At 41.4% G+C, this 14696-nt stretch overlaps 1 protein-coding gene across 1 annotated transcript; it reads left to right on the top strand.

Annotated features, from left to right (window-relative positions):
* Positions 1–4158: 4158 nt before the first annotated feature.
* Positions 4159–14144, top strand: dhx30 (DEAH (Asp-Glu-Ala-His) box helicase 30). The gene is made up of 18 exons (XM_054767244.1): positions 4159–4363; positions 4486–4622; positions 4698–4808; positions 4873–5124; positions 5193–5342; positions 5401–5553; positions 5652–6107; positions 6986–7439; positions 7516–7620; positions 7971–8146; positions 8305–8511; positions 8617–8698; positions 10649–10842; positions 11723–11882; positions 11965–12122; positions 12836–12939; positions 13010–13149; positions 13217–14144. Exons 1-18 carry the CDS (start codon positions 4192–4194, stop codon positions 13474–13476), a joined length of 3471 nt encoding a protein of 1156 aa, XP_054623219.1. The 5' UTR covers positions 4159–4191; the 3' UTR covers positions 13477–14144.
* Positions 14145–14696: the final 552 nt, after the last annotated feature.

Below are 14696 nucleotides of genomic sequence, written 5' to 3'. Positions count from 1 at the left end.
AATATGAATTTTATATTTTATAATGTTCCCATAAAGCATTTGTGTTTGCGAAAAACATTTCATTGAAGGAGAGCATAGAAAGCATTAAAAAAATAACGACATGAACGGAGTGAACCCTTTTGTCAGTCATTTAGTCTCTTTGTCTCTGTGGGTGGAGGCGGGGCCGCTAGCATACACACAGAGTGCAGAAGGGTATAACGTGGTAGAAATTATGTTATATACATGACAATATCTTACCATATATTGTAAATATACTGTGTATTATATATATTTATATAGTTTCATTGTACTTATTGTAAAAGTAACGTTAAAATATTGTCTTGTCTTGTTCTCATAGACCCAATCTCGTTTATCGTCTCGTGAACTGAGTATCTCATGACAACCCTAGTCAATAGAGTTTGAGTTTAGCGACCCCCAGTTTTACCCTCCCTCTCCTCAGCGTCTCGTGCATTAGCCTCGATCTGACCTTGTCTCGATATCACACCCTTGGAAAAAAAGGAATGTAAATCGTATCCGTACAATCCTAACCCCGTTACCGCCAAACGCCTCGTTCTCACCGCCCCTACTCGGCTCGGCGGGGCCACATGATCTTTTCCATGTTCCAGACATAATTTGTGGCTTAAGGTTTTGGAGGCTGACGGTGCGTCTGCGCCACTCTGCTGTTTCAGGCGTCGGCTTCGCTGCGTGCAGCACTTCTCAGGAGTCGGGAAAAGTCCCATTGCAGGGACCCCCGAGAGGTCGCTGTTGGTTATTTTTTTTGGAACGCAAAGCACAAGTGCCGCATGGGTCTGATAGCACCGCATGGGCTAATGCTAATAAACTCAAACACACTATAAAATCATAAATTACAATAGAACATGCTCACAAATTTAATGCATTATTTAAGATTTAAGCTTTTTTTTTTCAGTGTGCAGAAACATAAACACGTCAGTGGTGTTTAAAGGACATTAAAAAACATTTTAGTGCAACTCAATCTGCCTTCATTGAGAGCATTTAACCTAAAGGTTGTGTGCACATTTTCTAGTGAAGTGTTATGACACATGTGAGACGTATTGCATGTGAGCATGCAGCAGCTTGTCTGCTCCTAAAGTCAACTCATCTAAAGTAGTGCTGCTGCTGCAAGAAGCATGACATACATTCATGGTGCACGGCTGGTATGCTATGAACACAGAAAACATTTGCTTGCTATGATATTACAGAAAAAAGCTACTTACCGCACAGAGAAACACTATATTTTATCTGCAAAGTCTGTTATTGAAACATTCACAATTTTTGTTTACTTTTGAGAACAACATTTTGGGTCGTGCAAAATGTCATAAGAAAAAAATCTATGAAATAGAAGTAAATAAATAAATAACAAATATACTGTAGATACAGTATATACAGAAATAAATCAATTGGTCATGATGGACATTAATCAGTCATTATATATAAATATATCTGCCAGGAAGTATCGACCGAGTGGTTAGCATGTTGGCCACACAGTCAGGAGATCTGGAAAATCTGGGTTTGAATCTCCGCTTGGGATCTCTGTGTGGAGTTTGCATGTTCTCCTGCGTGTGTTTCTCCGGTTTCCTCCCACTTTCCAAAAACATGCATGTTAAGCTAATTGGCCGCTCTAAATTGTCCATAGGTATGAATGTGAGTGTGAATGGTTGTTTGTCTATATGTGCCCTGTGATTAACTGGCGACCAGTCCAGGGTCAGCCAGCCCAAAGTCAACTGGGATAGGCTCCAGCAAACAAATACATTTTTAAAATATAAATAATATAGATATCAATATGCACAGCAGTAGATAACTAAAATAATACATGAAATGGTCATAAATCCATCATCAAATGAAGACATTCCATTGGAATGAATACATAAATCAATCATGAAATAAATAAAATATATTCATGAATTAATTGGCAATGAAATAAATCACTCATGAAATAAATAAATTGGTTAAGACATTAATTCATTCATGAATGAACTGGCAATTAATTAAATAAGTCAATAATCTAATTAATAAAGCAGCCATAATGCATTAATGATATAAATAAATAGGTTCAGTACAATTATATGTCACAATTTCATTAATTAATAGACTCATAATTAAATTATTACACATTTTAATTCATTCAGTCATATTTTAATTTACTCCATTTAATTTGAACACAGAAAATACCCTCTATAGTAGTACAGTATTAGCCGAAGCAGTGGCAGTGTTTTTTTGTTTTTTGCTGCCTTGCCGCCTTCATCACCAGTAGGGTTAAACTAACCTGTCTCACGACGGTCTAAACAACCGTCTTCACCAGTCTCGGGTGACGTGTACATTATGTGTTGATCTCAATGGACACGCTGAAGCGTGATATGAGAAACAACATTTCTTGTTAAACACCCCAAATCTTTGTTAGCGCACTTCTTCATTACCAAATAAGAAAAGTATGGTATAAAAAAAGCTGAATACTGTACAGGGAGATCCAGGGAGTGCTGTGGGTTTGATGTCACCTCATCTGACATTGTATAAAGAGTGTTTTATGAATGGTACTGACAAATAAAAGTCATTTTTGGGGGGACGAAAGAACAAAATAAACAGTTGAAGTCAAGACATTTCTGATTTTTACCGCTGGCCTACTGTATCTTTCTTCTCTCTGACCTTAGACGCCACCAGACAGTTGACATTAACATTGGACTGCGTCTGCCGTTATTTGTTTTATCACAAGCCTTTTTACACCCTGAATTGCAAGGAAGGTTGGAGCACAGATACGGTGTCAACGCCTTTGGTAATGCCCATCCTGAAGATAACGTCAAAGCTGAGGCGGACCCTTTGATTCTCATGCATGGACCCCCAGTGGAGCAGACGCATGAGGAAAAGTGATGAGATGTTTCAAGGTGTGAGCTCCTTTCCTTATTTATCCAGGAAATACAGCATGTCATTCTCAAGGCACATTGGACTTTTACTTATCACACGACATTTATAATTAAAATAATAATAATAATAATTGTAAGAAAATCCTAATTAATTTCAATTTAGTGCTGAAGCTTTTGTTAGAATCACACTGTCACACTGTGGTATGAGTACCACTAGTGATACACAGGCTTCACCTAGTGGTACACACCAGTTTTTTTGTTTTTTTTACTAAAAATAAATATAATCGGACAAATGCACATTTGGTAGAAGCCACATTGAAGCTCAACTGTGATAGTAAGCGGAAGTAGCAAAAGGGTGGTACTTGCAAAGAAAAATATTTTTCAAGTGGTGTTGTGAGTCAAAACTGTCAGAACCACTGCTTTAGGTAATCAAATGTTGCTTTCTAATTGTAACGTTTGTGAATAGTGAAACATTGATGAATGTGAAACCAAATAAAAGATACAAAAATGCACCTCAAAAATGAGGTTTATAGTTTTAACTCAATTTCTACCAAATTGAATTGGATTCATGTGTATTTTCTGCTTTTTATCCAATTTAAGATAATCTTGTCTGTCTGTTTACGCATCCTAATATTGTGTTAATTTTCATAGCACAATGTTCAAATCTGCTTTTTTAACTTTTATAAATTGATTTACAATACCTCTAGCTCATTGGTGTCCAAAGTTCAATGCGTTGGCCATTTGTGGCCTGCAGCTTGTTTTTTCCTTGTCTGTGGCATATTCTAGATTAAAATTAACAATGGCCTCACAAACTATTTGCTTTATCAACAGATGTAAGGCTGTTTTTCTTTAATTGTATTTTACTGCATAACATATTTTGCATGTTTATTTTAGCAGAGTATATTATGACCTACATTGCATTGGTTTTAGCATGTACCTGCATCCTAATTTTTTGAAGAAAGGTTGGACACCCCTGGTGTAGGGACTTCATATGCTTTTCATTAAGATAACTTGCGTAAACAGACTGTAATAGACATGAACTACTTCACTACAACGCTGACATCTAGTGGAGCTACGTATGTGTACACATCATTTTGTCGCATATGTTTACTTTCCCTGAATTGAATCTTCTTATTTAGTCAGTCAAATCATCTTATGTGTACAAATTAAATATAAGCATACGTACTGTACTGTGTAGAAATGGAAAAGCTAAGAATACTGTAACTCCACGTGGAAGCTTTATAATGTGTTGTTAGTCTTGTCGCCTGCCAGAGGAGGCGCTGTTATCACCTCCGTCGCTGTACCACCGCAGAAGAAGAAAAATTGTAGTTCAAAGATGGCGCTACCCGGTGTTTTACTCGTGCGATTGAGAGCACTGTGTCGCCTTGGCAAATGTCTTCAAACGGGAGGACAAGCGGCATCAAACTGGGGCAGAGACATGCGGTGGTGTAGGACACAAACCGGGAGCTTACGGGAATATGGCACGTCGCATTTCCAAGCTAAACGAGGTGAGTGACAGGAATATCCTAGCTGAGATCCTTTTGCAGCTATGGTTGTCAAGGGCATCATGCGTCAAAACATCTACTGTTTTTCCTTATAACGTCCGTATGACTTGTTTTTTACTATGAAGGAAACCCTAGCTCTAACTTCCTGAATGAATTTCCGGATCCCAAATGTCTTTTAAACAACACCCTTGCTCGCTCACTGGGAGTCAACGACCTGTCTCAGCTCATCCAGTACACCTGCACCGAGGAAGACGGTGTCAAGGCAAGAACACTACCCATAGCTTGTCTAGACTCCTGTTGTATTACTGTATTACATGTTATGGTACTTGTTGCATAGAAAGCCACTGTTACCGTGCTGTGGCCCTGCAAGATCGAGGAGGAAGGTTACGCCTCCAGGAAAGTGGATGCAGAGAGACTTGCTGCAGCTGCTGCCTGCCACAAGCTAAAAGTATGATTTTTTTTAGTTAAAGTGTTAATCTTATATCGTCACTAACTATCATGTTGTTGCACAGGAAATGGGTGTAATCGGCCCAAATAATCAGCTCCCCAGAAGGAGAGCTAGTAGAGGGAGAGGAGTGAGGTCATCCCTTTACGACATCGATGAGGACCCTTGGACTGACTGTGTCCATGATTCCAGACCAGACCTGGTGCCACCTGTCCCTGAAAACACGTCTGACGTTACTGAAGCACTTTCTCTCTTCTCTTCTCCCAAAGCACTCTTAACACGGGTGGTCCAGGTGGCCACGGGGTCCAACAGCAGCAAAGTATGTCACATTGCTCGCAAACCATGCTCCTTATGAATGCTGTGTTACTCATTACATATTGTTGCCAGGAGCTGTTACAGTTCAAGACAAGTGGAGGGAAGCTCAAAAGGTGTGAGCTGACCCTGCACTGGCCGCAGGAAATGACTTTCACAGCAACAGCAAGCAACAAGGCTGGAGCAGAGAAGCGGGCAGCGGCTCTCGCCTGCATGAAACTGAAGGTGAGGAGTCTTGCTGTTCCTTCGTGCTGTAAAGTGCATCAAATGTCGTCTTGTGTAGGAACTACAGTTGCTGGATGGGAACAACAATCCGCTGACTCATGCCAAGTATCACCGGGAGAAGGTGAGGGAGGCGGCAGAGAGTGGGCGGCGCCCCCTACAGGTGCAAGTCCCGGACCACCTAGAGGGTCGTATGAGAGAATATCTCACACAGGTCAGTTAGAGATAGTTATTTATTTCCACTGCAAGGCATAGTAGCCCCAATGTTCCGCCAGGGTAACAAAATAAGTTTTTGTGTTTCCTTCATGACAGTACCCAGTAGAAGCAGAGGTGCAGAAACTCTGCGAGGAAGAGGATGAGAGAGAGCAGCAGGTAGCAGAGGAGGAAGAAGACTTGACGTTAGACGCCATCACAGGAAAGCCGTACAGGCCGTGGTCTCCGCAGGAGGAGCGATACCTCAACAACTACCTGCAGGAGGAATGGAGGAGAGCCTCCCCCAGCCTGAGTGTGGAGCTGCCGGTCGACAGCCACCGGCAGCGCGTTGTCTCTGCTGTTCGTTCTTCCAGGGTGGTGGTGATCGCCGGAGAAACTGGATGCGGCAAAACCACGCGGATCCCACGGTTCCTCCTGGAGGAGTGGGTGATGGTGGGGCAGGGCGCCCAGTGCAACATCCTGGTGACCCAACCTCGCCGGATCAGCGCGGTGTCAGTGGCCCATCGCGTTGCCCAGGAGATGGGTCCTGCTCTCAAACACTCTGTGGGATATCAGGTATTAACCTACGTCCCCCGCATGATTTGAATATTGGGATTTCACATGTTTTTATGTGCTTGAATAAAAAAAAAATATTATCTATAAAATGAACAATAGTAGTATTGCTTTGCTTGTTAAATGGAGAAATAATGTGTGTGTGTGTGTGTGTATACAGTAGTCACACTTAAATGTTTCAGATCATCAAACTGAACACAAAATGCAGTTTTTAAATGAAACGTTTTTATTAAGGGAGAAAAAAATCCAAACCTACATGGCCCTATGTGGAAAAAGTGCTTGAATTTTTTTGTGTTTAGTTGTGTTAGTAATATTTAATTTTGTTTGATGATCTGAAACATTAAAGTGACTAACTTGCAAAAAAATATGAAATTATTAAGGGGGCAAACACACCACTGTGTGTCAAAGATATTTTCCTGTTTGACCAATTTAGGAGAGTCACAGTAAATGTGTAAATATGATTAAGTAATTGAATAAATATTATATTTTATTTTTAATAATTATTGTTTTATAATTTTATTTTAATTGGCATAATTTTTTTTCCCCCAATTATTTTTTTGTGCAACTCTTCTATTGAAAACTAGTTGACACTGAATCAGCTACAGCCCTCCATTTTGCATGCAGTTAATCTACAATCAGTACACATAACTGATCATCTATGGCGTTATATATACGTATATATACAGTGTGTGTGTATGTGTGTGTGTGTGTGTGTGTGTGTGTGTGTGTGTATATATATATATATATATATATATATATATATATATATATATATATATATATACATATATATATACATATATATATATATATATATATATATATACATATACATATATATATATATATACATATACATATAAAATAATCCCCCTCTATAGGTGAGACTCGAGAGCAGACCACCTGAACACAACGCTGGAGCTTTGCTCTTCCTCACTGTTGGCATCCTGCTAAGGAAGCTGCAGTCCAACCCTGCCCTGAAGGGAATAAGCCACGTGGTGGTGGACGAGGTGCACGAGCGCGATGTCAACACGGACCTCCTGCTGGCACTTCTGCGCTCTAGCATGGACAAGAACCCTAACTTGCGTGTGGTGCTCATGAGTGCCACCGGAGACAACCAGCGGCTGGCTCACTATTTTGGGGGCTGTCCCATTGTGAAGGTACCTGGATTCATGCACCCAGTGAAGGACAGATACCTGGAGGACCTGCTAAGAGAGATGGGGCGCGCCGTGCCTGTTGAAAAAAGCGTAGAGTTTGCACAAAGCGATGAGGTCTCTCCCGACCTGGATCTAGTCGCTGATGTCATTGAGCACATTGACAGACATGGACAACCAGGTACCAAATTCACAAGTCTCTTGCTTCCCACTTGAATTCAAATTTAAGATGACAACCTCTCATCGACCTTCCGTAGGTGCTGTGTTGTGTTTCCTCCCCGGCTGGCAGGACATTAAGATGGTTCAACAGATGCTCGATGTGAAGCCGCACTTTTCCTCAGGCTCTCAGTTGATCCTACCATGTAAGAGCACAAATATCCATCAAATCCATCATTAAATGAAATCAAATCAAATTTTATTTATCAAAGTTTATTTTGTATAGCACCTTACAACATCCCAATGGTGCTTCACAAGAATAAAAACAAATAAGAACAGGGTAAAATCGAATAAGATATAATAAGAGCAACTAAAACAAAATAAATATACTGTAATCACATCCAAAATGCCTATAATCATCTTTTGTCAAATGCCTGCCTAAATAAATGAGATTTAACAATTCATAGCTATTTAATAGACCGTGGCGCGGGTGGAGGGGAGTTTCAAAGCTTCACACGTTTTATTTGCGGCACATAAATTCATCATTTTGTTTCAGTGCATTCTAGTTTGTCAGTGGCAGATCAGCAGGCGGTGTTCCAGCGCCCCCAAGAGGGCAGGAGGAAAATTGTCCTCGCCACCAACATAGCTGAGACCTCCATCACCATCGATGATATTGTGCATGTGGTGGATGCAGGAACACACAAAGAGCATCGTTACGACCCACGCACTAAAGTAAGGCCTTGCAGTTGCTGTACAAGTACAGTGTTTTTAAAATTTCATTCAATGCACATGTTTTTGGGGTTCTTCAATGCCAAACACATCCAAGCATGCTTTTTATATGGACCCTGCAGTGTGCATTGGGGAAACATCTCATCTTGATTACTCGCCAGGTCTCTTGTCTGGACACCGTGTGGATATCTCGATCCAGTGTCACTCAAAGAAAAGGAAGAGCAGGACGCTGTCAACCAGGGCAGTCGTACCATCTGTTTCCACGAAAACAGCTGGACTCCATGACCATCTTCCCCATCCCAGAGATCTTGCGCATCCCCCTGGAGAGCTTGGTGGTTCAGGCCAAGATCCACAGTCCAAAATGCAAGGTACATTTTAATTTATTTCTTTATTTTTGTTCGTCTGCTTCTCTGTCATGAACACTGAGTAATGTCCTAATGTGTGTGTGTGTGTGTGTGGCCTGTGTCATTTAGGCTGTAGACTTTTTATCACAAGTGTTGGACAGCCCAGACCAGGGAGCTGTGTCAGACGCCGTCCGAAATCTACAAGACATTGGTGAGTGTTCTGTGTGCTAACAGTTTTGTTTTCTGTAATTAATGTCCACATCTGATTTATATTATAATTGAAAATAATGTAATTTAAATTAGTACGTCATTTTCAGGGTAAACGTAAAAAAATATGTACAGTATATACAGACAGACAGACAGACAGTCAAACTTGTCTATAGCGGCCACTAGAGGGAGTCTGCAAAAGTGGCCGCTATAGACAGGTTGGCGTCCAATTTTAATGTTGACCAGTAGAGGGCACTGCGGACTGCGGATAAAAGCTGTACAGCACTACTAGGCTTGTTATTATCATGGTTCATGGTTTTAATCCTGAACATGCATGAGTCAAACAGTAGCACATCACATAGTACAATTCACAATTTTGCATGTCCAAAAAGGAGTAGGAAGAAGCAAAGCTTATTTAATTCTACCCCTCTTCAGTTTCACATCAGTTGCAATACATTTATTCACCTCTTGTTCTTCCAAGTGTACTTTGTAGATCTACATGACAATGTAGTGCAATCATAGCCAAGGTTTTTACTTACTAAAAGGAAGCTAGAGGCTTAATAATAACTGATAGAATATATCCACGACCCACAGAACAAAGCTGTGCTAATAATGTCTTACGCTTGTTTTTAATATTTTACTTTTTATACAGCAAAGTGTCATTACAGCTTTAGTTCATCAGGAATTGATGGTGGGCGTCCCGAGCAGGAGAGCTAGGCTCAGTGCTAGCTGTGAATTTCGAGAGAGTTGGGAAGTGTGTTTATGTTGGCGTGGATGTAAAGTCCTGCAGTGTTCTCCGCTGTTAATAAAGCCATTAAAGTGCATCGGTGACGTGAGTCTCTCCTTCCCCACAACAAGTGGCATTACAGTATTGACCAGTGCACACCAGGAAATAAACGGTGTCATTTCTTACAGGCATTGGCTGGACAGCTATGTAGTGGGGCATGTTTAACCTTTGCCTTGTGGGCAAGTCTTCTTGCCCACAAGGCAAGGAGAGACGATGCTGAGAGATGTGTGTGTGTTCTGAGCTGCTGTCTGGTGGCCGCGTTCAGTAAATAAAGTTGGCAGAAGCAACAGGAGAAGTTTCCTTCCTTGCTTCGGAGCTGAATAACACTGACAAGTTAACAGACTAGTAGCGAACGGAAAAGAAGACGGCTTTGTTTGTGTCAAATACAGAAGATGAGGACTTTGATGGATTTGTGGATGAGGATTGATGAAAAATAACGTGAGTACATTCTAAAATACTTAAATTAAGTACAACCGAACTCAGTTTTGCTCCCGCTGCCGCATGCACGCTAGCGTATGTTTTTTTTTTTGTTTTTTTTTATTGTAGCGTCGCTGGGAGCACGTCCTGTTCCCAGCCTAATTTGCGGTAATGTTTTGATGCAAATGCTCTTAAAGTTACATGTTTGACCAGGAAATAGCAAGCTCAAAAGAAGACTGCTTTTTTATGTGGAACAACTGACAGTTTGTGTGGATCTTGTGAATGATTGTGACTGAGCTAGGACTCAGTAATTAAAGTCTACACACGACGGCTTCACTGATTGAAAAACAAAACTTTTTCATGCATGAAGCTTCTTGAGGCGGTAATTTGGCCGCTATATGCAGTCAGATATTGACCAAGGGAGACAAAATGGGTGGCCGCTGGCCGCGTTGGACAGGTGACTGCTATACACAGGGTCTATAACATGTAAATTTGCTGCGGGGGATTTTTCAGTGGCTGCTATAGGCAGGTGGCCGTTCTATAAAGGTGGCCGCTAAGACAGGTTTGACTGTATATACACACACGCATACATGCATACATACATACACACACAATTACGACAATAGCTTTTTTTTTTTTTTCCCAAAATTGACCATTAAGTCAGTTTAAAGTGAACCAAAACACAGTTTAGAAATGGACAAAATCACAAAATGTGGTTTTTTTTAATGTATGCCAATGTTTCTTCTGCAGGAGTTCTTGACAAGTCAGAAACTCTGACTCCTTTAGGAGAGCGTGTGGCATTGATGTCATGTGACCCGCGTCTGGGCAAAGTTCTGGTCCTGAGCACCATGTTCAGGTGCGTCCTGCCTATGCTGTCCATAGCTGCCTGTTTGACCAGGGATCCTTTTCACAACAGCCTGCAGAACCGATCGCTGGTCACCAAGGTGAGTTGCATAAAGATACATCCAAACTTGTAAACAGTGTCGACAGGTAGGTAGATATCTCTAAGAGAAATTCCATCATCCATCCATCCATTTTCTATGCTGCTTCAAATTCATGAGGAGAAAAGTAGGAACACCCTGAGCTGCTTGAAAGGCCACTCACAGGGGCACCATTATGTTCACACCGCAGGACATGATGCCCAATTCTGAATTTTTGTGAAAATCCGATTTTAATAAATAAATAAATAAATAAAATTTGTGGTTGGTCAAAAAAATGCAACTTGTCAATGTGAATGCAAAGCGTCCAGGAAGTGACGTGCATGCTTAAAAGCATAAATTCACACACATTGCTGTGTGTTTACAGAAGTAAACATTGCTGCAGCATATGCTCTCCTTAACACGTTTGGCCATTTCAAGGGTTTCACATGGGAGTCAATATTTTCTTAATGAAATGATTCCACGTAGAAGATTAAGAAGAAAAAGGACAAGAATTCTGGCTATGGCAGATTGTGGAGAAATTGCTGCGATGTCTGTTCCAAGGATCGTGTGGGTGGATGTCGGGTGGGCAAGGAGTGGTGGGACATTGCCATGAGCCACTTTACTGACACTTTTTCAAAATAATTTTTGGATGATAAGAAGAACTTTTGCCTACATCGGTGAGTACGTTTTATCCCTATCCGAAGATGTATAAGTCGGATAGATGTGATCTGACCGTTCAGACTGCGTAGATTGGATACATATGGGATTTAAATCTACATACGAATGAGGCCTGAGTCGCATTTGAAAAGTTTAATTGAAAAGAGGTCACACATGAGCAAAAAAATCAGAATTGACCTGCAATGTGAACATAGCCTAGTACACAACTTGTTTTTCTTCTTGTCAGGCCAAAGTGAGTCTGAGCAGCTCCAGCTTCAGTGACTACTTGGTGTTCAGTCGAGCCGTGTTGGGATGGAGGAAGCTTCAGCAAGAGGGTGACTGCGAGGACAGGGACGACTATCTGGAAAAGCACATCTTGTCTAAGGCCAGCCTCAGGTTCATCAACGGTTAGTGGGAAGCTATCACACACACACACGCTCACATACACACTGCAGGTTGCATTACACTTTCTGTTGCTCTGTGCCCCAGGCTTGATCTCTCAGTTCAGCGACAACCTACGCGAGGCTCAGCTTGTGTCCCATGCTAGCGAGTGTCAGCGTCACTCTTCGCTCCTCAATGAGAACAGCGAGCAGGAACAGCTCCTGAAAGCGGTGCTGCTAGCGGGACTCTATCCCAACCTCATCCAGGTACCCCCAACCTCTTTGAATCAAGTCATATTCTACTTAATAACTTCAAATCTTGAAGGACATATATGAATGGAAGAGTTTGGGCTATGTCCTGAACATGGACAGGCATTTTTAAAGGGCATTGAAGGCATACCAGCAAAATTCATGTATCGGTCCCTAAATGATCATACTTGCCTGTAGATTAGTTTATCAGAGCAACATATAAAATCAACAACAATGATTATGTAGCGACCCTGAAGTTATGTGTGATAAGAGTTCTGCTCTAGTTGTGTTTACTGACAACATTACAGCACAGATGTTCTTTTTGTGTGGTTGCATAAAGCAAACAGAGCTCTGGTATTGTGGATGGGTGTATTCTTAATTAAAACGGAGGCGATCACGTGCATGCTAAAGCAACAGGTGGCGCTTTGCTCAACTGTAAGGCCAATTAGATACTGGAAGAAAACCATTCCTGGCAAAGGCACAATGACATAGCTAATCAATCATAAATGGAATACATCTTGACTTATTGTAAAGTGAACCTACTCCTTATATCACATTTGTTTGTGAAATTTGAATAATCCAGAAAAAACAAATCAAATTTAGAAATACTGACTTGGAAGAATACAGCATCTTATACTGTGATGTCATATAAGATTAACAACACAAAATACCCAACTTTTCCAGTCTTTAGTGATTTAAAAACTGGCTAAAAGAGATCATTTGCTTTCAAGGTGAAGAGGGGCATTGTGACAAAAGGGGGGCGCTTCCGTCCCAACAGCCTGTCGTTCCGTACACTCAGCGGCAACGTCCTGCTTCACCGCTCCTCTGTGAACAGGTGAGACATGCTCACAATGAAAAATCCAACCAAATATGATGTTCCCTAATGAATTTTTGTGGGTTTTTAGAGGAAACGAGGAGCTGCCTAGTCGATGGCTGACTTTCTTTGGAGCTGTCAAGTCCAACGGCTCAGTTTTCATTCGGGACTCGTCAGCAGTGCATCCACTCGCCCTGCTGTTGCTCACAGATTGTGATATCACCGAGACTGGTACGTGGAGCTTGTTCGCTATCCTCACATCAATTTCCCCCTAAATATGTATCTTTTTGTGTTGAAGTGAGTGGAGACACAGTAGAGGTGTCTTTCCCGGGCCGCTCGCTGGTGCGCTGCCAGTTGGTGGCTGACACATGGGAGATGCTGTGGGAGCTGCGCATGTCCATTCAGGCCATGCTTCAACGCAACCTCCGCAACCCAAGGAACATAGCCACCCACAAGGCCCAGGACGGCGAGCTCGTCTCACTCCTGGTGGAGCTGCTCAATGACACTGACCAGAATGCGTGGCCTCGGAATGACAGCAGCGACAGTGAAGTGGACTGAGGACAGACACATAGCACTTGATGGCCAAAAGAAGGTGATGCCGTCTTATTTATTGTGTTGTTAAGGTATTGTGAGTACCCTTTTAGGATTGGTACTTAATATACTGAAGTATTCAGAGCTCCGCCATGAAAAAAATCATGAACTTGGGTTTTGCAGCCTCATTTATTGCTTTATTGTAAGCCAATGTGTGTTGACATTCATCAATAAATAATATGACATCTGACGAGTCTAATATTGTTCATGTACAGTATGACGTTATATAACAAAACAAGAATATTTCATATGATGGTCATAAAATTAAGTACACCTGCAAAGTTTACTAAGCGCTAACCCAGGGGTAGGGAACCTATGGCTCGGCAGCCAGATGTGGCTCTTTTGATGACTGCATCTGGCTCTCAGACATTTCTTAACATGATAAAATTTATCCTGGGAAGGATTAAATAAGCGTTGCTCCTTCCTACTCCTTTTGGACATGTGGAACTTTGAATTGGGCCGCACGGTGGTCTAGTGGTTAGCATGTTGGCCACACAGTCACAGTCTGGCGGTTGGATCTCGTTGGGCATTTTCTGTGTGGAGTTTGCATGTTCTCCCCGTGCGTGCGTGCGTTTTCTCCGAGTACTCCGGTTTCCTCCCACAATCCAAAAACATGCATGTTAGGTTAAATGGAGACTCTATGAATGTGAGTGTGAATGTGACTGTGAATGGTTGTTTGTCTATATGTGCCCTGCAATTGGCTGGCGACCAGTCCAGGGTGTACCCCGCCTGTCGCCCAAGTCAGCTGAGATAGGCTCCAGCATACCCCCGCGACCCTAAAAGAAGCGGCATAGAAAATGGATAGAACTGTGAATTGTTGAATTATGTGATGTATTCCATAGTAACTCGTATGCATATTGAAATAAAATTAAACCATTACCATATTATTGAGGTCAAGAAGTAAACTTCCCTCCTTTTAATCAAATAGACAGATAATTCTGCAAAGCCAACCCTTCTGACGAAGAGGATGGTGAAAAGAAAGACAAATATGGAGTATCTCGCAAAACTAGAAGTTGTATTTTTTTTCTTTTTTTTTTTACTATTGGATATCTTCAGTATAACAATGTTATTAAGAACAATACATTCAGAGATTTATTATATTCTAAATTTGTTGGTCTTGCTTTAAAATGCACGGATTTAGTTGTAATCAATGTTAAGAAATATTATATGGCTCTCATGAAAATACA

The sequence above is a fragment of the Dunckerocampus dactyliophorus genome, chromosome 2 (assembly GCF_027744805.1).
Source record: "Dunckerocampus dactyliophorus isolate RoL2022-P2 chromosome 2, RoL_Ddac_1.1, whole genome shotgun sequence".
Classification (NCBI taxonomy): Eukaryota; Metazoa; Chordata; class Actinopteri; order Syngnathiformes; family Syngnathidae; genus Dunckerocampus; species Dunckerocampus dactyliophorus.
Note: the sequence above shows the minus strand (reverse complement) of the source record. Positions and strands in the feature narration are given on the sequence as shown.